This window comes from Nicotiana sylvestris, chromosome 12 (genome assembly GCF_000393655.2).
Source record: "Nicotiana sylvestris chromosome 12, ASM39365v2, whole genome shotgun sequence".
Taxonomy (NCBI): Eukaryota; Viridiplantae; Streptophyta; class Magnoliopsida; order Solanales; family Solanaceae; genus Nicotiana; species Nicotiana sylvestris.
This window is the reverse complement of record NC_091068.1, coordinates 62,006,991-62,033,812: the sequence shown is the minus strand read 5'-3', so window position 1 is coordinate 62,033,812 and position 26,822 is coordinate 62,006,991. Positions and strand designations below refer to the sequence as shown.

Genomic DNA, 26,822 nt, shown 5'->3' with positions numbered 1-26,822 from the left:
CCTAAGTTTTCAAAATCTTCTAAATTACGCTTTTGATCAAAAACCCAAGCAAATCACGTCCGAATGACCTGAAATTTTGCACACACATCCCAAATGACACAACGTAACTACTGCAACTCTCAGAATTCCATTCCGACACCTATATCAAAATCTCGCATACCAACTGGAAATCGCCAAAATATCAACTTCGCCAATTCAAGCCTAAATTTATTCCAAACCTCCAAAACTCATTCCGATAGCGCTCCTAAGACCCAAATCACCTCTCGAAGCTAACCGAACCATCAGAACTCACATCCAAGCCCTCTAACATATAAGTCAACATCCGGTTGACTTTTCCAACTTAAGCTTCCTCAAAAGAGACTAAGTGTCTCAAACCTTACCAAATTCATTCCGGATTCGATCCGACCAACCCGATATCACATAATACGGATAAACAAAGCATAAAGAAGCAGAAATGGGGAAAATGAAGCTGTAACTCATGAGAGAGAACAAAACTTCAGCTACTATGCTTAAGTTCAGCAATTACAAACAAAAACTTCAGCAAATAGAGAACAAAACTTCAGCTACTATGCTTAAGTTCAGCAATTACAAACAAAAACTTCAGAAAATAGAGAACAAAACTTTAACTACTATGCTTAAGCTCAACAATTACAAACAAATACTTCAGCATACTTGGTTCAGCAATTTTTGCTACTTCAGGCCCGTCTACTAGAATGCTGAAGTTTTGCGTGATTTTCTTTGCTACTTCAGCCCCGTATGCTGAAGTTTAGCGGCATAAGTTAAAATATGACCCAAAAAGCGGGTATAGATGCAAATGCCCCAAATTTGTTAAGATTTTTAAAAAGCCCAAACTTTCCACCATGACCTTTGAATCAAACATAAAATGTTCTGCATCGATCTCTCTCCAATGAATATAGCCCAATGGAAACGTTAATTTAATAACATCGGATAAATGCCAAAGAAGACCAACTTATTCTGAACTAGGTCCAAAAATTCTATCATGCACAACTAAAGAAAAAATTGTAATTCAGTATTAAAACGAAAAATTGCTTTATCCGGAGCCCCAGAGCTGCGAAAATTTTCACTAGCTGACTTCTTTCACAACAAGAATGTACTGCATCACAGCTAACTTCCATTTACTAATAGGCCCAAAGCATGAAATGAAATTATAAAAGGGCTCATGCACTGCATGTACGCTTGTTTCCTAATATAATTTGGGACTTAACTTACGATTTTAAGGTAGCCGGTAATACTGATAATAATAATTACAATCAATAATGATCATCTTCATAAGCTTCTAGGTATGCAGAGATCCATATTTTATCAGACAACGGGTTTCTAACAATTTAAAGACTCAATAAAAGTTGACATAATATAAGTGTCAAAAATAGAGATTAGTGATAGAGCTAAGAGTTTCTAAGCCCTCCTTTAAACCTCTATAATGCGTTAAAAAAAAAGATATTAGAGGAAGCAATGAGTGGAAATTTCCCTACAGAAAGCACTCATAGCCAGTTTTGAAGAGACTCAGAAAAAGGGGCATGGGAGCCAAGATCTTAAGATGTATTAAAATGAAACTATACAGACTGAGTTTGACACTGACCAAAAGAAAATGGAGGAAAGTAATAATCTTTAGTGATTAAGCACTCAGGGAAATCTAGTTTATGATTAAGTAACAATAACGGGTCTGTCTTATGGATCCCAAATTAGTCCAGAATTCGGCAAACAACATATAACACAAATTAGGAGAGTGTTTATGATAGGAAAAACATTGAGCATAAGTTTATATAATCAATCTTATCGGAAATGAGCTTAATTTCAAGGCAACCAGCCAGCCATGTAGTTATTCACACTGGGCCCTGCTCCTCCTACTGTTATTGGATCATTCTGATACCTGCCAATATTCGCAATAGATAACTTAGGTCAAGTAACGAATATTCGTTTACTTTAAATCAGTTCTAAATGCTGCCAAATAAACGTAACAATCACTCTATATATATGTTACATGTCCTCAAATATGAGTGGAATATTTTGTACAATAGTAATAATTTTTTGGTATAATTTGAAGAATTTGGATGAAGTATTCACACATATGATAGATTGTATAGCATACATAGCGAACATAATTACCCTCTGCGAGGTCACCTTTTCAACTAAATATGTCACAATTTTACTATGTACTTCCTATGTTCCAGTTTATATGAACCTATTTCCTTTTTGGTCCGTTCCAAAAATAATAACCCTTTTTTAAATTTGAAAACAATTTATTTTAAACTTCTAATTTTACCCTTAATGAGAAGCTTTTATAATCACACAAATATTCTGGATCCCTTTTTAACTTATTTAGAACCACAAATACCAAAAGTCTTTATTTTTTTAAACTCCGTACCCGTCAAACAAGTTCACATAAATTAGAACGGAGAAAATGCTTTTTATCTCACTGATTAGCAAAATATTGAATATTTACCTCTTAATCTTTATGGTAGTCAAACTGACCCATGAATGCTTTTAAAAAGCAAACAAAAAAAAATATATCATCCAAAATATTGATCAGAACGTACCCAATTTGCAAAGTGGGTTCACATTCCAAAGGATGAAAAAAGCCATCGCCCTGAGTTTGAGTTGTTTGCCGGCCGTAGCCCATATCTTGTGCATTTTGTTGCCACTGCAGATTTAGTTGGCTTCCTTCCATCAACTGCAAATTAAACCATTCCAAACCCTAATATGACAAGTGAATATATATACACACACAACTGCATATATATAATATTCTCATGAAACAACTATGACTAACAGAAGAGATGTTAATTATTGGTTCTGTTGGTGAAACCGTCACTTCCAATGAGAGCTTGAGTGACGGGATCAATAAGTAATTAAGACATCGCAATTAATTCTTTAATTTAATTTACATACATTGACTGTACAATGCTTTTACACTGCTAATGTATTAACATGCAACAGGTAACCTACTTTAGTTATTTAGATTATTCATCATCTATTAGTGTATATATAGAAATTAAACTATTCCTTTCTCGTCGTTTGCCTCCAACACAGACGACATGCACTCACACGAATTCAGTAGTAATTGCGCTACCAAAAGGAAGGGGGAAAAGAAGGGAAATTTCACTTACCCTTTGTTTCAAGGTTCTGTTTGCTTCGTTTAATGCATGTTCCTGCCAAATGGAAGATCGTCGCCATATAATGATGATTTTAAGTAGCTAGGAAAACACAATGATTCTTTTTACTAGTCAGGAATAATAAAATAAACTTATGTACCTTTCTCTGAAGATCTGTAAGTTGATCCAACATTAACTGAGTCTGGAAAAAGTTGAGACTAGTGGTCAGTGCAAGTGTTTATGAGTTAATGACCATGCAGCAATATTTTAATACTAAAATTATTGATTAGCTATATGTCAAATTTACCCGAGTTGATCGAATCTGTTTCAGTGACATATCAAGCTGCCTCTCAAGTGATTCAAGTTCCTTGCTATTCAAAGGGCCAAGATCTTCACCAAGAAGATTTCTATTCATGACACAACATCAGAAAACGTTCTTTTAGCTAAAACACATTTCATAAATGAAGCTTTCTTCTCAATACCATTGTTATATATATACCTCTGTGATCGCTGTAATGCTTCGTAACGTGCTTTAAGCTTCAAGTATTCTTGTTGGCTACTTATTTCCTGTAACCATTGGCAACAATAAATTGGTCTATTAGATAGAAATGCTATCGCTATAAGAATTCAACGGATAAAATGGACCTTGACTCTAACTTCACCTTGAAAGCTAGCTCATTAGCCATTAGGTAAGGCTGCCCAAAGACTGTATAAGGACACTAATTTCACATCGCGCAATCCAGAAAACAAAATGCTTTATCTTTTTTTTTTTTTTTGGCTTTTATATAAACTGCAAGTCATCTTTTTAAAGTGCTAATAGTTCTTTCAATTATTTATCATCTGTGAGGTTTACTTTACCTTTTTTTGCCAATTTCTTTGTATTTTGTAATTCCCAATTTCAAAAATTGTTGAGGAATTCCAACAATGTCTCTAGATTGAACACACGCTCTAGCGACTAGCTAGCACCTACAAAATTGACGTCACTAGATTATTCATGTTATGATACTTACGATATTTCTTCTAATTATTCCCATTAGAAAAGGTAGGACTTTTTTTTCCAGATAATGAAGAGATAAGAAGACTCATGATTAGTTGGTCGTGTTGGATCGAGTGATGATCATACTCAAGGTTATGTTGAAATTCATCACTTCCATCAATTTCGACGTGAGAGGGCAACTAAATTGGTAGATGTTAGTTTAGTTTTATAAAAATAAAGTGCTGAGCATAATTAAGAGAATTCCGAATGATAAAAGGAATAAGGGTAACAAGGAAGGAATACATGGAGAGGATTTCTTTGTGTGCTTTGACATGCATGCTTGGTGAAGGGGAAGAGGAAGACAATGGCTCTGATACTATAACAAAACTCATAAGAACATCAGAAAATACATTGCTAACTTAGGTTATATTTCTCTTAATATACATGTACAAGTGAGCAACTAGGAGTACAACGATTTATATAGGAAGATAGGATATAATGTAGTTATAAAATATTGTGTTAAATTTATCATCTATCCTTATCTTCCTCTTTAAATTTTTTTATGGAAATCAAAATCTCAAATGCTCAGGTAGCAGTTTTTCAATATAAAAAGGTTGATTTTTGTCCATCCAAATGACTTCACAAATTAAAAACTTCTTGATTTGTTCCCTTGGAGTCTAAGTGCTCCAATGTGTTGCCTTCTTTTTGTTGCTCCTTGTGTCTCAATTTAAGTGACAAACTTTTTTTTAGTATATTACAACGAATGTCATCTTTTTTATGTTTAGAAATAATTTGACTTCAAAAGTTTTTCATTTCATCCTTAATGAATGATGTATAATCACACAAATGTTTAATGCTTAATTTTTAGATTATAAGTCTCAAAACTGTTTTTTTTGTTTTTTTAAACTTAGTGCCATGTCAAATGGTACCACATAAATTGGGATGGAAGGAATATGATTTTGTATTGAGTGGCAGGGATCAAGTAACTGTAGCATGTTTGAGGATGCAATATTTATTCCTCGTGGGTTGTCTAAGAGCATCCAAAATTATTTATAATATCATGAGTCTAAATGACAGCGTAGAAGCAAGATCATTCGAATTTTGGGACACTTCTTTGGCAAACATGTTAAATAGACATTGGGTCTAACTCAACCCCTAGCTCAAGAGATAATGATTGTCCAAGTTTACATAAGGAGACCACTCATCCCCTTCATTGTCGATGTGAGACTCAACACCCCTTCTCACCCCAGGAGTGGATATCTGGAGCGTGGACAATTATGGGGCCCCAACATCGAAAAGATGGGTCCTGCTTTGATACCATGTTAAATGGACATTGGGTCTAACTCAACCCCAAAAGCTAGCTCAAGAGGTGAAGATTGCCCAAGTCCATATAAGGAGACAATCCATATCCTTCATTGTCGATGTGGGACTCAACAAAACACACCATGGATATGAATATATCCTTAAACAGCTAGCACTTGTCTCTTGACTTGGATGGAACAAATCTTTTCTTTATCGTTTCGTTATTCCCTATGTTTGGTTTCAAAATAATGAAAACTTTGAAGGTTATCCAGTTTTCATTCCCTTCACATTACAATGTCTTTTTGTTCTTGAACTATTCAGTAACCTTTGCAAAAATATAAACAAATGTATATAGCAATCAAGGGAAAGGAAGTTGGATTGTTATTTTCCTCGATAATAATTGCTACCCAAGATATAGAGATGGAAACATTCTTGAATTGAAGAACCGTAATTATGTCCTAATAGCAAGAAGTCACTAATTAAAGAAGAAATAGTTGGAAGATAAACATTTACCAGTGCTTCTCGTGTGGATATATTGGTCTCTGGTGCTCCGTAGTTGCACTTCTGGTACCTCTCTAATGTCTTGAGCATGCTGTTTCATTGTCACAAGCTTATAATGCTTCAGTTCACAACATAATTAGATAATCCCAAAGCAAATATATATGTTTTCATCATGAAGTTAATAATAGATCTATATTTTTTCATCTTTTTGAAAATCGGAATTATTATTATTATTAATTTTTTTTTTTTTTTTTTTTTTTGCATTCTTACACAGATTTAAACACAACAATACTTCTTTTCATCTCAGACAATTGTTTTTGGTGTAGCCGTCACTTTTCCTTTCGCACTCTATATCCTAGAAATGTAAAATCAAGTTTGAAAGATTTTCTGAAAGATTAGGAAATAAACCAAAAGACTTCCAGTGTGACTGGATATAAGATTGTTTCATCGTAGCAAAAAGAAATGAAGACCTAGAGATCGACAATCTAGATAATTAATTAAGCTGATAATTAACGTCAAGTCAAATTCTCTTAATTAAGAGCTCCGGAGTAACCAGCGAACCAAATGGCTTTAAGAAAAAACTAAAAAGCATAAAGACGAAGAAGAGAATCCAAGCTTGAAGATATTCCATCAAGAGTAAATGATCAGAACAAAAATTAGAAACAAGTTCAGATAAAAGAAAAAATTAGGGTTGAAAAAAACCCTAAAGGTAGGAACTTTATGACCAACACGATCCAAAATCTATATTGATGCATTTAACAGTGAACCCTAAATTTATTAGTGGAATATTTCCAAAGAATCAGCCGAATGAATTAGAGATGTGGAATAAAACTTAAGCTTTTAGCAGAATAAGTTTCAAGAAATGCTTCTTTAATTTGAAGGTAAAGAAAATGATAAAAGATCTATAAGAAGAAACTGTTATAGATATTATTAACAGGCAATAGATCAGACCATTTTCGCTGCAAAAAGCACTATTTAATTTGGTTTATGAGGTCAAAGGGGAAATAAAAAAGCCAATCAAAATGAGTAGAAAGAACACAAAATGGAGGAGACTAGCTAGGAAGAAACCACAACCCCTCAACACAGAAAATCAACATAGATATAGAAATTTTATCTTCTTTTCACGGTTTCCTCTTGCAGATCTAACAACACCCACAAGCACAAAGTCCTATACACTCCAAAACATTCACAAAAATGGTAAATACACTCTACACAAAGAAAGAGAAATACTTTTATCACAAAATCTCCTATACTTATTTAGATCTCAAAACAACAACACAAAGAGAAAAAAGGACTAACATAGATATAGATAGATATACGTAATATATTAATCATTTTTTGTTTCTTGTAAAAATATATACCTAGAGCTACTGCAGAACTCGTACAGTTTTCCCCTATTGGAGAAGATGATGAGAGCAACCTCAGCATCACAAAGAACAGAAAGCTCATAAGCTTTTTTCAAAAGTCCATTTCTTCTCTTAGCGAAGGTCACTTGCCTGTTGATCTTGTTCTCTATTCTCTTAAGCTCAACCCTACCCCTTCCCATTTTTTCTTCTTTCTCCAACAACTCAAACTCACAAAAGCACAAACCCCCTTTTTGTTCTCAGACCTTTCTTTGTATCTATCTTTTTATACATACATGCAATAATAGATACATATCTATTATGTATATATAGACATAACCATACTAAGCACAACACTACTCGTACATTTTTCTTACATAAGAGTTAATACACAAAATATCCCTTGTCTTTGTTATTATTAGACGTGCAAACAAAGTTCTACATTGGAATGTGCTAAAAAATTTTGAGGTAAAATATAAGATTAGGGATCAATTACCAAGTTTTGTGTAGGGAGAAAATTTGAAGAGAATCTTTGGAGCAACAGTAAAGTTATGACCTAATATATGTCACGGGTTGGAGTCGTGAAATCAGCTGAATGATTGCATTAAAGTATGATGTCTACATCACACCTACTTGAGATGTAACCCTTTTCTGGATCCTGCATAAACGTGGAATGCTTCGTGCATTTGACAACTTTTTTGTTTAGGAACAAAATTTATGAGATAGTTACTCTTGTGATGAATCTAATTTTATGAGATTATTGTTCGGCTGTTTTTGTACTCTCCTTTGAATTTGGATTGTTCATTTCTACCCATAGATATGACTTAATTGATCGAATCAAGTTAAATTATTGTGTTTCTGTAATTTTTTTATTTTTATTTTTTGTCATTTAGCGTCAGCCAAGATTTGCTTTTACATTGTTATTTTGATCTAAAAACTTCCACCGGCCATCCAATTCCAATGGGACTGCAACAAAAACCCGAAAAAGAACATAGAAACATCCCCTTTTTCTTCTGTGTCTCTGAATCCTTCTTTCTTCCAGGAATATGCTCTGAGACCCTACACTGTAAGTTCAACAAGTTTCTGATTAATTAAAGATTTTAATCTGAGTAAATATTTTGAGCATTTTTATTTAAAATAATTTTCATGTACAATCTAGAGTCTAGACAAAATGTTGCATTCATGATTTTATTTAGTTTTCAGATGAAGAAATGATTTGGTGGTGGGTGTTCGGTAAGTGGGAAATCTCTAGAGCTGATGTGTAAACGGGTACTCTAAATGCTACGTGTCGAATTCTTAACTGATGTCGTAGTAATTAACTCGCTTACCTGTAGAGAGTCTATTATATTTGAAACATTTGAATCAATAGCTTTTAGATATTACTTACCCTTTACTCCCTCCGTGCGGTAATTAACTATCTATAGATACCATTTGTTATATTACGGATAGTAGATGTGTTTTCTGTTGTTATAAAATATATTAGATGTGTTTAAGCTACTGTATTCATAAATACAGTAGCAAAAATAGACATGAACCAGGGAAGTCCAGCTAATCAGTTGTTGTATTCGAGTGCATTCGACAGTATTCATAGCGTGAAACATGAGATTACAGCTGGACAGATTATTGTATTCGACTGTATTCACGGCGTGAAACATGGGATTACACTGTTTTTAAACGGAAAGTGAATCAATTAACATAATAGACTCGTAATATAACTCAACAAACTCAATTATAACACACAAATTTTGTATTTTCAGTTATAAAAAAGATTCTCAACCGAAAAATACCCCAAAAACATAGCAACCTTCAGAGAAATTATATAATACATCTGAATACATAAATTATATTAATTAAAAAAATATATGAATACATTCATGGCATATAGCGAGACAGTGAATACAATAAAATACAATGGGATACATTGAAATACAATGAAAAAAAGATAGTGAATACAATGAAATACAGCGAGTACATTGAATTACAATGAAAAAAAGATAATGAATACAATGAAATACGTGAAAATACAGCGTGATATATTGAAAATACGTTGAAATATATTAACAGAAAATCAAGTTGCTCAGCCCCAAACTCCGTCGTCTTTGTTCAAGAACAAACCCTAATTTCCGGTGAAATCACCGTCGAGAAAAAACCCTAAATCTCGCTGTTCTCACGCATCCTGTACATAGTAGTTAACAGATTTAGCCGCTGCAAGAACATAGTCATTATATCTGTCGAATCTAATTAAAATATGTCTTCTTGCAAGCCATCCAATAAGGCATGGTCCTTGAGTTCCAAACAGCAATGGGCCTCGGCCCAAACCTATAATAGCCCCTGGGGTGGAGTGGAGCTGCCGGTGGCCTTTTGTACACAACCAAAGGTATATGAAGGCACGACATCAGTGGAGAGTGTGAAAGTGTCTTGTGAGAGGCTTGCTTCTATGCTGGAGCCACCGTAGGTTAGGTTGAAGCCGCAGCGACTGCCACAGCATGTGGGGTTAGGTACCTGAAAAATATTTTTAGTAAACTAATGGTAGGTGATGTGGGTGAGAGAAGTTTTGAGATTGAGCATTGTATTTTCAAGGATTAGGGGAAGAGAATAGCATGTATCAAAGTAGAGATAGAAAGAAAATGGTGTAACTGACTAGCGTATTTAGTGGTTTAGGGGTAGGAGGTAACTAAAATAAGATATTTTGCTATAAACATTAAAAGGTATCTATAGAATATAATTTTTTAAAATGGTATTTATTTAAAATAAATAAGGTGTTAACCTTTGCTATAGATGTAATTTTTATCCTTGGGTGCTCCATCTGTACTAGTTTAACGAGGCCAACAAAGTAATAATTTCAATATTTCTTTCTTACTCACCACATTGATCAAATAAAATTAGCAAAATACGAGAAATTTTGAGATATAGTTTTTCTTCCAGTTAGCTATTATGCTGAAAATGCACCAAGCCGAATACTAGTGTCAGCTGTAGTACTAGATGATAATAACATGAAAAAAGAAAATAAAATGAAAATGCTAAGAGAATAGATTTCCTTGGAAATAATACCTGAACTGAAATGGGGGATTACTTAAGCTGATGCAATTACGTGATCAAAACAGCATAATTAAGAACCCCGTCACTGTCTCCAAAACTCGTAGTATTAGTCAAAGTTTGGCAGGTGTTTGTGCCACTGATCTAATACTTATGTCTAACGCTAGTGATCCCACAAATACACTTATTTTAGGATGCACCTAGATGAATAAATTGTGTCTTACTTAATTTTTGCATGTCAAAGAACATGATTCTTTGACTTAACTATTCTAACACAAAACTAAAAATAAAGTATGAAAATTAAAGTACACAAACAATTCCACATGGAAAACCTATCTACTCAAGGGGTAAAAACCATGACCTACTGTAACGATCAGGACAGTCGTTTCGAGAGTTGTAGCCCCGTTCCCCCATTTACTGCTCATTTTATACTTTACAGTTGTTATATGACCTACCAGGTTAGTCGGTTCGGGTCCAGAAGGATTTTGGAATGAATTGAGACACTTAGTCTCATAATGGAAAGCTTAAGTTGGAATGGTTGACCGAATATTGACTTATATGTAAACGACTCCGGAATGGAGTTTTGATTTTTTTGCTAGCTCCGTTGGGTGATTCTGGACTTGGGAGCGTGTCCGCATTGTGATTTATAGGTCCGTAGTGGAATTAGGCTTGAAATGGCAAAAGTTAAATTTTTGGGAAAGTTTGACCGGGAGTGGACTTTTTGATATCGGAGTTGGATTCAGATTTTGGAAGTTGGAGTAGGTTCGTGGTGTCATTTGTGACTTGTGTGTAAAATTTGGGATCAATCGGACGTGATTTGATAGGTTTTAAAATAATTGGTAGAAATGGGAAGTTTAAAGTCCATTAGGCTTGAATCTATATGTGGTTCATGTTTTTGATGTTGTTTGAACTGATTTGAGGGTTCGACTATGTTCATATGATATTTTGATACTTGTTGGTATGTTTGGTTGAGGTCTCGGCCCGGCCTCGGGTGAGTTTCGGATGGTTAACAAATCGATTTTGGACTTGGCATTTCAGCTGAAAACTGCTGGTTTCTGTTACTGGTTTCCTTATACGTGATTGCATAGGATGGTCCGCGATCGCTTAGGCTTAGCTGACCAGTGGAGGAATTCGTTCTACGCATTCGCGAGAAGGAAGCTGGGATCACGTACTTGTGGCTATCTATTTGAGGTGGTCAGACTAGACCATGCTTTAAACCATTGAAGTGCTCTCAGTAGAGTAAGTACAAAGTGTACTAATACCACTTACTGAAGGCATGTCAATTGGCTGAGCATGACACATAGATAAGTACGTGCAAAAAAGAATGTTGTGTTAGTGAAAAAACAAATCTTCTTGTGTGGGCCCTCTCTCAGGTTTTTGTGGTTTACGAAGTTTACGTGAAGGCCTGATCTCAGGTTCTTGTGGGTTCTGAAATATGTATGTGTGCTGGTTGTGTAAGGTTTGGTCTGGTGTCTTGGGTTTTAGAGAAGGATTTTGAGATTTTGTGTGGGCTTTGGGGTGTTGACTGTGGGGTTGGGTACCTTAGTGGATTTGTGGTAATGTTGAAATGGATTATCAATGTTGGAAGGTGTTGCTGATGGTTTAACGATATTTGGGGGGAGGTTGTTGGGTGGTGTTATGGGGCCTTCTATTGTCTATGTTGGTTGTTAACTTTATATGAGTGCTTCATAGGCGAGCACTCTTTATAGTATTTTTACACCTCCAAGAGACTAAGCATTCCAGGTGATAATACCAGACCCTGGAGGTCTATCAATGCTATGATTGTGTCCTTTGTACCTGCATAGTAACAAACAAGTTAGTGTAAACCAGACTATCCATTGTTGTTGCCTTGGCATTGCTCTTATGGTGGCTTATTATCTGGACCACCCTTCATGTTTCTATGGTTATGGTAGCAAAACATGATGATCATTTGGACTCCCAACTATGGTTCCCTTAGCTTGTTTCTGTCTACCATAACCATGATAAGTGGTAGAGGTCAAGTATGATGGAATAATGATTCTTTGGGTTTTCCCATGCCTGAAGGAAGGGTTGCCCAGGAAATCTTATTGAAGCTGACCTCTGATGTGGGGAGGTAATTTAGGAGTGCTGGAGAAGTGTATTATTGTACTGAGGCTATGACTGATTTTGGATAGAGAATCAGCAGGGGAATCAGCCTCTCTATACACATGAGAGTATGTGATCTCCACACACTAATGATAGAGGTATTTTAGTTTCTACCAGGTTGTTGGTGCTTTCGCCCAATGGGAATGCAATTGCTTGAATGAGTTCTCCCAAGTGATTCCTGATCACAACACCACCACCTATCTTCCCTGGATTGATCAAGGCACTCACATCGCTGTTAACTTTTACAAACTCAATTGATGGCCTGTTCCATCTAACCAACTAGATAGATGTGTGATGCTTGATATTCTCAATGATTGAGTATAGATTCACCCTGCTTTAAGGCCAGTTAATAGTTGGAAAGTTGGTGTGTAGCAGCAAATGTACATAAGAATTGATAGAAAAAATTACCCTTGCTATAGAAGAGGTCTTTGATCCATATTTAGCATTGCATCTGTTATTCCACAGGTTCCAGCATATGATACTAGGAAGGGTGGCTAGAATGAGCTTTTGTACTTCATTATGATTCTTTTGTAGGCAATAGGTCATCAAGATCAATTTGAGGGGCATGTTGCCAATTTATATGGCAGTAGGGTCTCCATACTTCTTCTACACAGTCTTAGTAAGACTTACTTGGCTGAAGATGTATTCAATTGTTTCATCTTCAGGTATGGTACAATATACACATCTTGATGTAGTAATGTTGCCAAAGAATCTAATCATATCATCAGTAGGAATTTGTTTCACAGGGCTCTCTAAAGACAAAATGAACCTTTAAAGGGGATCTTTTTGTGCCATGTCATTTTATTGGTGTATACGATAAAATCGGAGGGTCCAATTTCTCGGCATAAAGGCACTTCAGAAGATCACCTCGAAGGCTCGAGGCCACGACCGACTATCCTCCCTCGAGGGTCATCGACACTCGACCTCGAGGTAGTGATGATTACGTTAATGGTAGAAATGAGGAGTTCCCAAGATACATGACTAGGACTGACAGAGCCTAGTGGACTACCCTAACCCTGAATCAGGGTGTCACCTAGCAGTCCCGTTGCTTTATCTTTATAATCAATGCATTTTGTACTATGTTGGGATTTCCCTCATATATAAAGGGGTTCCTTGTCATTTTGTAAAGGTCTGTTGCTTCAATTGGTCCACATGAAATATACAAGAACATTCTCTTTGATCTCTAACATATTCTCTTGATATTATTGTTTCCATTTATTATCTTCATTGTTGTTCTTCATTTATTGCTTATCATTGCCCATAAAGATCCTTCGTTAATTTTACATTAACTTTTAGCCGCTCTTTCACTGCCTCCGATAGCTCTCAGCCGAGCACCGGAATCGACCTCGAGGCCCCGATTATTAACCTATCAGTTTGGTTATCATCTTACTCCTAACTCTTATCTCATTTCTAAGTCTCACACATAGCATCATCTGCTTAACAACTAGCATAAAAATAGATCACGTATTTTTAGAGTCTCATAATCAAATTTGATTGTTATTACCATTTTAATGATAAAAAGTTTGGCGCCCACCGTGGGGCTAAAACTAATAATGATTATTTTCATGCTGGTTTTACTACATAACGCAAGTTATCTTTCATGCTTTCTCTTGTCCAAGATCTTCAATTTCAGGTCGAAATGTCCAACTCAGTGAATAGAGGTGAAAACAACAATCTTGATGTGCCACAACAAAACCCTGTGAATGCGCCAGAACCAATCCTCGTGGATGCGGTCTCACTCGATGCCCAACGCATCGACGTAAGCTCCCACACTAATAGGAGTGTGCACCAAGGGGATCCACAAGAAACTCAGAAAACCCCAACCAAGGAAGAACAGGAGGTTAGCCTTCATGTTATTTTTGAAATGTTGCAAGGATAACAGCTGGCTATTGCTCAGCTACAAAGTCACCAAAAGACTCTAGCACGGTAGCACTGGGGACAGCTCCCCCTGCCGAACTGGTCGATAGTCAACCCTGTAATCGTAAAGATGCTCGAGGACCTCACCAGAAGGGTCAAATCAGGTGAGAAAATAATATAAGCCAACGATAAAAAGGTCAAAACCTACAACTCCAGGGTCTATCAAATTCTGGGCGCACCCCCGATCCTAAAAGGGGTAGATTCGAAGAAGTTCATACAAAGGCCGTTCCTAGAGGAAGCAGCTCCGAAACCCATTCCAAAGAAGTTCAGAATGCCAGACCTACCGAAATACAACGAGACCTCAAACCTCAATGAGCACGTTACTGCCTACACTTGCGCAGTGAAGGGCAACGGCATACAGGACGACAAGATCGAGTCCATCTTACTAAAGAAGTTCGGGAAAAACTCTCGAGGGGGCCATGATGTGGTATCAAAACATAGATCCTAACTCCATAGACTTATTTTCCATGCTGACGGACTCCTTTATAAAGGCACATGGCGGTGCCATCAAGGTGGCCACAAGGAAATCCGACGTCTTCAAAATCAAGCAAAGGGAGAGCGAGATGCTGCGAGAATATGTATCTCGCTTTCAAATAGAACAAATGGAACTACCACCGGTCTCTGACGACTGGGCGGTGCAGGCCTTCACTCAAGGTCTGAATGAGCGAAACTTGGTGGCTTCGAGGCAGCTGAAAGATAATCTGGTTGAGTATCCCATTGTGACCTGGTCGGATGTCCACAACCGATACCAGTCAAAGATCAGGGTCGAAGATGACCAGCTAGGAGTCCCCTCGGGCTTAGTATACCCAAGCAGGCTTCTGGCGAAGGAGCCAAAGCCAAACAAAGAAAGATATCAGCCATACATCGAAGATAGAAGGAGCCCCGAGGCGCAACCCACCTCGTAACGATCGAAGGCTAGACCAAGGACAAAATCCTCGGGGACCCATCAATAGAGTCGGGTTCGATAGGAACGCAGGACCAACAGAGGCACCTCGCTTATTATAATACAACTTCAATGTCCATGTACCGGACATCGTGTCCGCCATCCGTAAAATCAGAGATGCCATATGGCCCAGGCATGTATAATCAGATCCTTCACAAAGGAACCATAACTTAGTGTGCGAATTTCACAACACGCACGGACACAGGACCGAGGATTGCTGGCAACTCCGGGAGGAAGTGGCCCGGTTACTCGACAATGGTAACCTTCGGGAATTCCTTAGCGACCGAGCCAAAAATTAGTTTCGAGAAAGGGAAACAACAAAAAAGGACAAAGCAAACGAGCCGCTACATGTCATCCATACGATCTTTTGAGACAGCTGCCACTAGCCGAAACACCAAAGTCTCCTCCAGCAGAGGGACTAAGAAATAAACCGACAATAAGATAGCAACCACAAGACACGCTCTCGGCTATATCCGAATAAAGGACTGTACCACGTCCTCCAGACGAATGCCAAGGTTCAAAAGCTCCATCACCACTAAGGTATAACCATCTCCCTTTTTTGTTTTATATTTAACGCTAACCTTTATGCAGGCGCCCAACCGAAGAAGTCAAAGCGCTAACCCAACCCAAAGACCTTAAGGTTTTAAAGCATCCGTTGCACTCTTTTCCTTCAACTGAGTTTTTATCTTGAAAAGGGTTTTACTGGCAAGGTTTTTAATAAGGCAACCTTCACATACTACCTAAGGACGACTCGACAAGTATTCAAAGCTTCTTTCGCAAACAATCTCGAACACTGGGGGGGCATCCCCCACGGAAGGCATCTGCTCGCAAAAGCCAAGAAACGCCAAATGGGGTCCCAATAGGAAATGATGTAATGGGCCAAATGGTCAAACGAACCGTGTCCGTATAGATGGGGCCCCGACGGCGAAAATATGTACACTTGTACCAAATAACAGAAGAATATCTTTTATCGAAGCATCTTACACTCCAAAAGAAGCTCGGCACCTTCGCAAAAATGACTCATCCGCCAAAAACGTCCTAAACAATCGGGGACTAGCGTCAACAATTCAACACCTAAACGACCTTCGGGTCGGGACTCCAAACTCATAAGCCCTCAAGAAGGAAACTTGATAATCACAAAATATCTCCAAGGCTGAAAGTGCCTCGAACACTCAGGGACTGGCATCGAAATCTCAAAAAAGGCACGACCTCAGGATTGGAATCTCCGAAATCGTAAGACCACAATGAGGCAATACAGAGTTTACAAGTAACGGCTTCCGAGCCAAGATACCCTCGATGACTCAGGGACTATCGCCAATCACCATTCATTAAAAAACCTGAGGCCATAAGACCCCAAATGGGCAGACTTGGTCTCGTAAGACCTGCATAAGGCAGCGACAATATCTGTAAGACCTTAAAGACATGTAAAACTTGTAAGACCTTACTAAAGGCATAAACCCGATCTCAAAGTTTGGGCTATATATTGAACTTGTAACACCCCTAAAAAGGCATACCCTCGATATAGATGCCAAAACTACTTCACTCGGGAATTAAAGGCTCCGGCCAAACACAAATGACTCCGGTCACAAGGCTGTACCAGCCAAACTAACATGACTCGGGGACGTCTGATCATTGCTACAAAATCACAGGCCTTCAATTACTTCGAATCTACTTTGAAAAGAACCAGTTAAATAAGCTACCCTTGATATAGGCAAACGAGCTTCGACCATGTCAGCTCCTAAATACCGGCTTCAAGATACTTAGCCTCCGAGACAAAACCTCTTGAGGTGCTCTATCATCGCCATATAACGACTCACAATCGAGGCTTTTTATTAAGCCGTCGAAGAGTCAGGCAAACACTAGTTCAAAAAATCCTTATCGAGGGAAAAATAAAGCCCTTATAAAAGGTCGCTTCGACCTAAGGCATGAGAGCCATTGTCACTAGCCTAATGAGCCTCATGTCCATACACATAAAAGGTCGCTTCGACACTAGGCGTAAGAGCCATTGTCGCCAGCCCACACAAATCCAAAACTTGAGGGTCGAATGAGCTCGAGTCGAAACCCGACTCAAAGACTGAACCCAAAACAGTTAATAAAAAAGTCGCTACGACCCAAGGCGTAAGAGCCATTATCGCCAGCCCACACGAATCCAAAACTTGAGGGTTGAATGAGCTCGAGTTGAAACCCAACTCAGAGACTTAACCCAAAATAGTTAACTAAAAAGGTCGCATTGACCAAACACGTAAGAGCCTACAGGCCGACTTAATGATCCCTAGGGCCATATCGCGAATCTAAGGATTCCTACCAACTCGAAGGCCAATTGATCTAGCTAAATTCTCGGTAAACAGAAACCTAGAAGATACAAAATTGCGAGGTTTCCCCCTTATACATACATATAATAAAACACAAGCTCCATTTACAGCATACTATGAAAGTTCTATACATAGAAGGCAGAGAAGGAAATAGACGTCCCCCCTTGGGGACTATGGCTCGACGGCCCCATCCTCGCCATCTTCGATATCGGATAGAAGGAACTTGGCATTGGACTCCTCCGCCTTGGCTTGATTGATCTCTTCCAAAAGATCAAAACCCCTAGCGTGAATTTCCTCGAGAGTTTCCCTCCGAGATTTGCATTCACGTACTCTTTACTACTGCTTGCACGACTAAGGGTTTTCCTCAGCTCAATTCTACAACAGCAGTGCTCTTCAAATAGGCTACCACTTTCTGGCCCGCCCTAGTGCTGCTCATCACAACCTCGGCTCGGGCATTCACCACCTCGGCCCTCGCCTTCGAAAGCTTGGACTCGAGCCTTGACATCATATTCGCTCGGGCAGAATCGTTTGCACAAGTAGTCCGGACTTGCATCTCAAGGTTAGAAGCCTTAGCCAAAGCACTCATGGGCATTTGCATGATCCCGCAGCTCATTAAACTCACGATTGGCCCAACCAACTTCACCCCAAAGTCAATCCAGCTCCTCTGTTTTGCTCTCTAATTGAAATATCAAAACATTAATCCTCGGAAATTAAAGGAGGAGCGTACTTCAATGTGAATTAAAGGATACCTGTCTTTCGAGGCGGCTCGTGCAGCTCCGGCTTCGATACCCCTCACACCACAGGGATACCAGCTCGCTTTTCTTTCCCGTGCAAAGAAGCTTAAGAGATTTCTCCCTATCCAAAGCTTTCCGCAACCTAGCCACATAACGAAGCAGATGGGATTTAAGCCTGTCAAAGGCATGCAAAAGAAAGATCAATAAAAAAGGAAGAGTATGAAACTAGAATAATCCTATGCCGTCTACCGAAGCTTACCATAAAGTCGAGCTGCCGAGCCTCGCCAAAAGCCGAGCCAATGTCCGATGCATTAGTGTCCCCCGAAGCGCCTTTGGTATTAAAAGAAGGAGGCACCATTTTCTACTCCCCCTACAAAGTACCCTCAGCAGAAACGGGTAATGCTTTTTCAAAAACGGAGGCCTTTGAAACCGGATGATCGATCAAATTGCCTCTTCTAAACCGCTAAGAAGGACTTGCCCTGCTGCGAGCCTTCTCGCACCCCGGAGACCCTTTTTGTTTATCATCGACCCTCAACCCCGAGGTCGGCAGTCTCTCTTCCTCCCCTAGAGGGCATGGCCTCATCTCGGAAAAACCTCCAATACCTACGATGGCTAAGTTAGTACGCTAAAAAGAAAAGTACCGTTCTAGGGAAATAAGCCACCAAGAGCCTACCATGATGCTTTGCCTCCCATCTCCCCTCGAACAGATCTCGCCACCTGCGCTTAGCGTAGGTCAAACAAGCGGCCAGCTTATGAGACCGCTCGGCCAAATCAGACACCTCGTTTAGTGACCAAGTAGTCGCTACAAAAAATGAAATAGAAAAATTTGGTTATGGAGCTCGCCTCTGGAAAATGTGATAAAAATATAGGTATGACACTTACGTGTGAAATTCCTTTTCTCAGGAAAGGGCAGAAACTCTCCAGGAATGATATCAATCGTCCGTGCTCGAATAAATTGACTCATCCATCCTCGGTCTTCATTATCTTTACCGTCAATGGAAGTAGACCGGGTGGATCGATGTTGTAGAGTAATCAAACCCCGACAACGCAGCGGCTGATATAACCTCACTAGTTGACTGAGGGTAAAGTTGAGCCCAGCCTTATTTGCAAAGTACCTTATCGTCTGTGCTATCTTCCAAAGGGATGGGTGAGACTGTGCCAAGGTAACCTATTATCTCTGACAGAACTCAAGCACGTCCCAGTCAAGGGGACCCGACATAAAGGGATGCATATACATGCTCAAAAATCCCTCGACGTGGGTCATGATGCTCTCCTCAGGGGAAGGTACTTGTAGCACCCATACTATAGTAGGCTGTCCAGTTCAATTGTTATTGGTGAGATCACAGTTATAGACATTATGGGTATGTCGAGGCCCTGTTTCGGCATTGTTGTAGCACTTATGTTCCTTTAGAGGCTCATAGACAGGTGTCGACTCATGTATAGTTTGGTATGCCTTGTCGAATGATTTTGTTGTATAGTCATTCATGGTAGCGTGGTAGCTCGTACTTTATATATAGTTTCTTGATTGTCTGGTCTTCCCATGTTATGTATGTTCATTCCATAATCTTTTATTGGTTGTTGTCCATGATCCCTGACTACCATTTATATTGATCTCGTCATCCCTAAAATATAATAAATAAGGTTAGATAAAATGTACATTGGTGCTCGGCAAGTATGGTCGGGAGCTAGTCATGGCCCTCCTGTTTGGGTCGTGACAAACTTATTATCATAGCAAGTGTGTCCTAGGAATTGTCTATGAGCCGTGTCTAGTAGAGTCTTGCTTATATATGTGTAGCGTGCCACATTTATAATCAGGAGGCTACATGACATCTAGGGTTGTAACCTTCTTCCTGAATCTATAGTCTTAAGTGTTCGTCTCTAATATTAACCTTGTTTCCTTTCAGTGATGCCTTCGACTAGGAAGCAAGCGATTAGTACATGGCTTGATACAGCTGCGGGAGAGGGTACTAGTCAGGTGTCTCAAGACAGAGCAGGCCAAAATGAGGTTCAGAGTGAGATGCCATCTCATACCTCACCTACTCCGTCTTCTCCTGAGGATATTAGGAGGCACCCAACACCACTAGTTCCGCCGTCTGGCACTACAGACCAGGATATGCGGAGTACTGTGCAGTAGTTGACTAGCTTGGTAGCTACTCAGGCTTAGAGGCAGAATACTGGTGTTGTTGATAAATCAGCTAGTACAAGAGTTCGTGATTTTATTAATCTAGACCCTCTAATGTTTACCAGATTAGACCCTAAGGAGGACTCGAAAACTTTTATTGATCAGGTTTATCGTACACTGCGGGTTGTGCATGCTACTGATATAGAGGCAGTAGAGTTGGCTTCTTATCGGTTACGGGATTTAGCTATTTTCTGGTATGATAGTTGGAAGATATCCAGGGGTCTGAATGCTCCTCCAACTTTGTGGATGGAATTTTCTGAAGCCTTTCTTCGTCACTACTTGCCAGTTGAGGTACAACGAGCTAGAGCTGATAAGTTCTTGAACCTTCGACAAGGTAATATGAGAGTGCGAGAGTATATAATGCAGTTTGATTCTTTAGCAAGGTATGCTCCCTACATGGTGGCCGAGATGAGTGACAGGGTACATCTATTCATGAACGGGTTAGGACCACATCTGATAAATGAGTGCACGACAGCCTCCTTGGTGGAGGGCATGGATATTTCCCGTATTCAGTCTTATGCCCATATCCTAGAGGATCGTAAGTGCCAACATATGGTAGATAGGGAGTAGGATAGGGGCCAACATTAGAGGGCGAGATTTGCAAGGTATTCTGATGACTTTAGAGGCAACATCAGGCCTCAGTCTTCGAGGAGTTTGATGCCACCTGTAACTAGTGCTCCTCCACAATTTCAAAGGCCTCGATATGATCAATTTACCTATTCTGGTCTAGGTCAAAATTCACGGGCATCAGGCTCGCAACATCATAGGGATATTAGTCAGACGAGACCCCCAACACCACATTGTGATCAGTGCGGCAAGGCCCACTTTGGACTGTGCCGTCGAGGTTCTGATGTGTGCTATTCTTGCAAACAGCCTGGCCATATGATGCGGGATTGTCCTAACTGAGGGGGTGGTAGTATGGCTCAACTGACTGGATCTGTGTCTAGTTCTTTCTCATCAGTTTGACCTCCAGCACGGGGTTTTCACCAGTCGACAGGCCGTGGTAGAGGTAGAGGTACAGGTCCAAGTTCGAGTGGTGCTCAAAATTGAACATATGCTCTAGTAGGTCAACAGGATCTCGAGTCATCTCTAGATGTTGTTACAGGTATATTGTATGTGTTTTCTTATGATGTATATGCGCTGATTGATCCGGGATCTATATTATCATATGTTACACCCTTTGCGGCTAATAAGTTTTCCGTTAAACCTGAATTGATAAGTAAACCTGTTGCGGTATCTACTCTGATAAGAGATTCTGTGATTACTAGAAGGGTATATAGAGGTTGCACTATGATGATTTGTAGTCGTCAAACGTCGACAAATTTATTTGAGTTAGAAATGGTTGATTTCGATGTGATAACGGGAATGGACTGGTTGGCCTCATGCTATGCAAATGTTGACTGTCGTACGAAGATGGTTAGGTTTTAGTTTCCTAGTGAATCCATCATTGAATGGAAGGGGAACATTGCTACACCAAAATGTAGGTTTATTTCCTATCTTAAGGCAATGAAAATGATCTCAAAAGGTTTCATTTATCATCTCGGTCGCATTAGGGATGCATAGGCAAAGCCGCCTATTCTACAATAAATCCCCATGGTCAATGAATTTCTAGATGTTCCTAGATGAACACACAGGCTTTCCTCTTGAAAGGGAGATTGAGTTTAGTATTGATGTGTTGCCTGACACTCAACCGATCTCTATCCCTCCATGCAGAATGGCCCCGGTAGAGTTGCGAGAGTCGAAGGCGTAGTTGAAGGACTTGCTGTATAAGGGCTTCATTAGTCCTAGCACATCACCTTGGGGTGAGCCAGTTCTGTTCGTGTGGAAGAAAGACGGGTCGTTAAGGATGTGTATCGATTCTCGACAGTTGTATAAGTTTACTATAAAGAACAAGTATCCACTTCCACGAATTGATGACCGTTTTGACCTACTCTAGGGTGCCAAGTATTTCTCCAAGATTGGCTTACGTTCAGCGTATCATCAGGTGAGGGTTAAGGAGAAGGATGTTCCCAAGACGGCCTTTCGGACAAGATATGGGCACTTTGAGTTCTTGGTGATGTAGTTTGGGCTAACAAATGCCCCAGTAGCTTTTATGGATCTCATGAATGATGTATTCAGGCCCTATCTTGATGTGTTCGTGATTGTATTCATTGATGACATTCTGGTGTATTCTCGTTCAGAGGCGGAACATGCGGGCCACTTGCGGATAGTATTACAGATGCTTCAGGATCATAAGTTATATGCTAAGCTCTCCAAATGTGAATTTTGGTTGAACTCAGTAGCATTCATTTGCCATGTGATATCTGAAGAGGGTATTAGTGTTGACACTCAAAAGATTGATGCAGTAAAGAATTGGCCGAGACCTACAACACCATCAGAAGTCCGCAGCTTCCTAGGGCTAGCAGGATATTATAGGCAGTTTGTAGAAGGGTTTTCCTCTATATCAGCACCATTGACTAAGTTAACACAGAAAAATACAAAGTTCCAGTGGTCTAACGCTTGTGAACGTAGTTTTTAGGAGTTGAAGAATCGATTGACATCCGCACCAGTGCTCACTCTCCCTGAAGGAACAGAAGGTTATGTGTTATATTGTGATGCCTCAGTTATAGGTTTGGGGTGCGTATTGATGCAGTGTGGGAAGTTGATTGCTTATGAATCAAGACAATTAAAGAAGCATGGAAAGAATTATCCCGCCCATGATTTGAAATTGGCTGCAGTAATATATGTTTTGAAAATGTGGCGGCACTACTTATACGACGTCCATGTTGACATCTACCCAAATCACAAGAGTTTATAATACTTCTTCAAGCAGAAGGATTTTAATTTGAGGCAGCATAGGTGGCTTGAATTAATGAAAGACTACGACGTCGAGATATTGTATCATCGCGGTAAAGCCAATGTTGTGGCAGATGCTCTCAGTCATAATTCAATAGGAAGATTAGTGCATATTGAGGAAGGTAGATGGGGGTTGACTAAAGAGCTTCATCAGCTAGCCAATATGAGAATCAGATTGTTAGACTTTGATGACGGAGGTGTTACTATATAGAATACATCAGAATCACCTTTGGTAGACGAGGTCAAAGCACGGTAATATGAAGATCCTATCTTAGTAAGATTGAGAGAGAGCATTCAGCAGTGTCAGATTACGGCTTTTGAGATCGGAGGAGATGGGGCACTAAGATACCAGGGCTGATTATGTGTGCCTAATGTCGTAGGGTTGCGAGAGAAAATTATGAATGAGATTTATCAATCCCGATATTCCATCCATCCCGGATCGACAAAGATGTATCATGATGTCAAGGAGAAGCATTGGTGGGATAACATGAAGAAGTCTACTGCAGAATTTGTATCCCAGTGTCCCAATTGTCAACAAGTAAAGATAGAACATCAGAAACCCTGTGGATTGCTTCAGAATATAGAGATTTTGACCTAGAAATTGGAGGTGGTTAATATGGACTTCATTATTGGATTACCTCGCTCTCATCATAAGTTTGACTCCATCTGGGTGATAATTGATCGGCTTACAAAATGTTCCCATTTTCTGCCAGTTAAGACAACTTACACGGCTGAAGATTATGCAGAGTTGTATATCAAGGAGATTGTTTGGCTTCATGGTGTGCAGGTATCTATTATATCAGAACGAGGAGCTCAATTTACAGCTAACTTTTGATAGACTTTTCAGAAGGGTTTAGGCACACAAGTGAATCTCTGCACTGCATTTCATCCGTAAACTAACGGACATGCTGAACGTACCATTCAGACACTAGAAGATATGCTATGATCATGTGTTCAAGATTTTAAGGGAAATTGGGATGACCATCTTCCACTCATAGAATTTGCCTACAATAATAACTACCATTCCAGTATTAAAATGGCCCCATAAGAGCCATTATACGGGAGGAGATGTAGATCCCCAGTTGGAAGGTTCGAAGTCAGTGAAACAAAATTATATGGGTTAGATTTGATTTACCAAGCCATTTAGAAGGTGAAAGTGATACAAGAGCGATTGAGGACAGCAGAAAACAGGCAAAAGAATTATTTTGATGTCCGACGTCGTGATCTAGAGTTTGAGGTTGGTGATTAGGTTTTCCTGAGGATCTCACCGATGAAAGGTGTTATGCATTTTGGGAAGAAAGGTAAGTTGAGTCCACGGTATATCAGGCCATATAAAATTATTCAGCGAATGGGACAGGTTGCTTATGAGTTAGAATTACCATATGAATTGGAATTTGTCCACTCGATATACTATGTATCTATGTTGAGGAAATGTATTGGAGACCCTTCTCGGGTCGTCCCTATCAAAGACGTACAAATTACAGAGGATCTATCATATGAAGAAGTGCTAGTGGCTATATTAGATCGACAAGTCCACAAGCTGAGAACAAAAGATGTAGCTTCCATCAAAGTATTATGGAGGAGCAAGAATATGGAAGAAATGACATGGGAAACAGAAAAGGATATGAAGTCTAAATACCCTTACCTATTCCAGAATGAAGATAACAAGGATGTTGGTGGAATGCAGGATACATTAGAAGGTGAAACGGGTCTATGAGGTAAGCAATAACTTGAGAATACACTTCCTTAATACAAAATGGTGATCTGCAGATAATGTGCATATCCATAATACTTTGTGTAGCCTTGTAAGGCCATACGTTGGGCTTAACTACTTGCAAGTTTTGCTAGTGACCATTTTTAGGGGAAAATTGACCGGAAATTTCCGTTCGAATCCACGATGATTTGGACTCCCCATAAACCCTTACATTCAAGGACGAATGTTCCTAAGGGGGGAGGGTGTTACAACCCATATTCACGTACGTTATTTCATTCTATAAGGTAGTCGACGTAAATATATGAAGAGATTATATTTAAGATGATAAGAAGTTAATCCTATTAGTCTTAAATGATACAAAGGTGTATAAGGGTGGTTAACAAGTATTAGAAGTTAAACGAATCAAGGATATTGTCAGCCGTATTTTTGGGTAAACCTATTGGCGCATAATACACTCAAGAGGCCATGTTTTAATATATTTGAATCATATAATATCTGTATCATAATTCTTGAAGTCAAACAAGTTATGAAACAAAAGTCGACAAAAGTTGTCGCAACTTAGGTTCATAATTTTACTTAAACATTAAGTCAAATGTTTCTAAGATTTCTCCCAATTTATTGGAATTACGCGGTGATATACCCACCAAATTGAATATATATGAGTCTATTTTCCAACTAATTAAATCGTTCGTCGATATGACCTCGGAGTAGATAGATATTCACGTTTTCGCGAGATTGCGCCCAAGCACCTCTCTATGGGGCCCACTTAGGCGGTTTAAGACATTTGGATATATATATGATGCCTCCAACCCATTTTAATTCATGTTTTCAGAATATTCAGACCTTAGAACCCTGGAAACACCCTCTCAAGGTTCTCTCAAGATTCAAGACCCAAACAAAGGGCAAACAACACAAATTAAGTGTCGGGAATCCCGTGGTGCTAGTAAGTTTCTTGTTTCTCTTGTTGTTGCTCATTTTTGTGTTGTTCCAGCTCATGTGGGTGTTTTTAAGGGTCTTACGTTCTATAAATACTCCCTTAAGTTCTTAATATCAACCCTAGGTGATTTCAAGCCTTCTAAACTGATTCTAATACCGAAAACCCCTAATTGATTGCTAGTTTCGCTTCCTTGTTGTTGTGGCAGCATTTGAGGGATATTTAGTGGACAATTAAGTTTGAATTAGAGTTGTTCTTTCTGTATAAAGGTAAGGATTCTCTTACTCTACATGTATTTAAGATTATCCAAGTTGCGGCTAAGTCATTGAAGCTAGAACTTGTGAAATATATGTCGAAAGGCTTGGTAGTAATGTTATCAGTTGGTGGATTGTTTTGGGATCAATATGATTAACATTGATGTTGTTTGGGCTGTTTGGTGATTGTTTTCACTTGTGGGAAGTCATATAAATAGGGGTGCTGCTGTCCGTTTCAGTGTAAAATAGGTTGTGGTCGGTACATAATAGTTACGACGCTTAAACGTTAACGATAGCATCATTTCTCCTATTGTAGACTAAGGAGTCGTGACATTTCCATAGCTTGAGGTTGGGCAGTATATAAAAGGTATGTGAGTCTACCCCTTTCCATCTTTTGCATGACTCCGTTTGTACATAATGTAATAAACGGGCTTCCAAAGATACTTTATTCTTAGAAGCTAACAGTACTTACATTGTTCCCCCTCTTATGGAACGATTGATGTTGATGTTGCTTCTCTTATTCTTATGTTATCAATGGTTTTGGTACTTCCTGATTCTTATAAGGTTCATGGTGAAGAGTTAGTCCTAATAACGTCTATAGA

General features: G+C 39.1%; 2 protein-coding genes across 2 annotated transcripts; one reads left to right on the top strand and one right to left on the bottom strand.

Annotated features, from left to right (window-relative positions):
* Window positions 1-1,610: 1,610 nt before the first annotated feature.
* On the bottom strand, window positions 1,611-7,506 carry LOC104243620 (agamous-like MADS-box protein AGL9 homolog). The gene is given in 8 exon segments (NM_001302600.1): window positions 1,611-1,891; window positions 2,559-2,692; window positions 3,129-3,170; window positions 3,274-3,315; window positions 3,421-3,520; window positions 3,613-3,680; window positions 5,905-5,983; window positions 7,254-7,506. Coding segments are annotated over 8 exon segments (726 nt in total). The 5' UTR covers window positions 7,439-7,506; the 3' UTR covers window positions 1,611-1,815.
* A 17,160-nt stretch (window positions 7,507-24,666) lies between these two features.
* LOC138883120 (uncharacterized) lies at window positions 24,667-25,035 on the top strand. The gene has a single exon (XM_070163780.1). It carries the CDS (start codon window positions 24,667-24,669, stop codon window positions 25,033-25,035), a length of 369 nt encoding a protein of 122 aa, XP_070019881.1.
* Window positions 25,036-26,822: the final 1,787 nt, after the last annotated feature.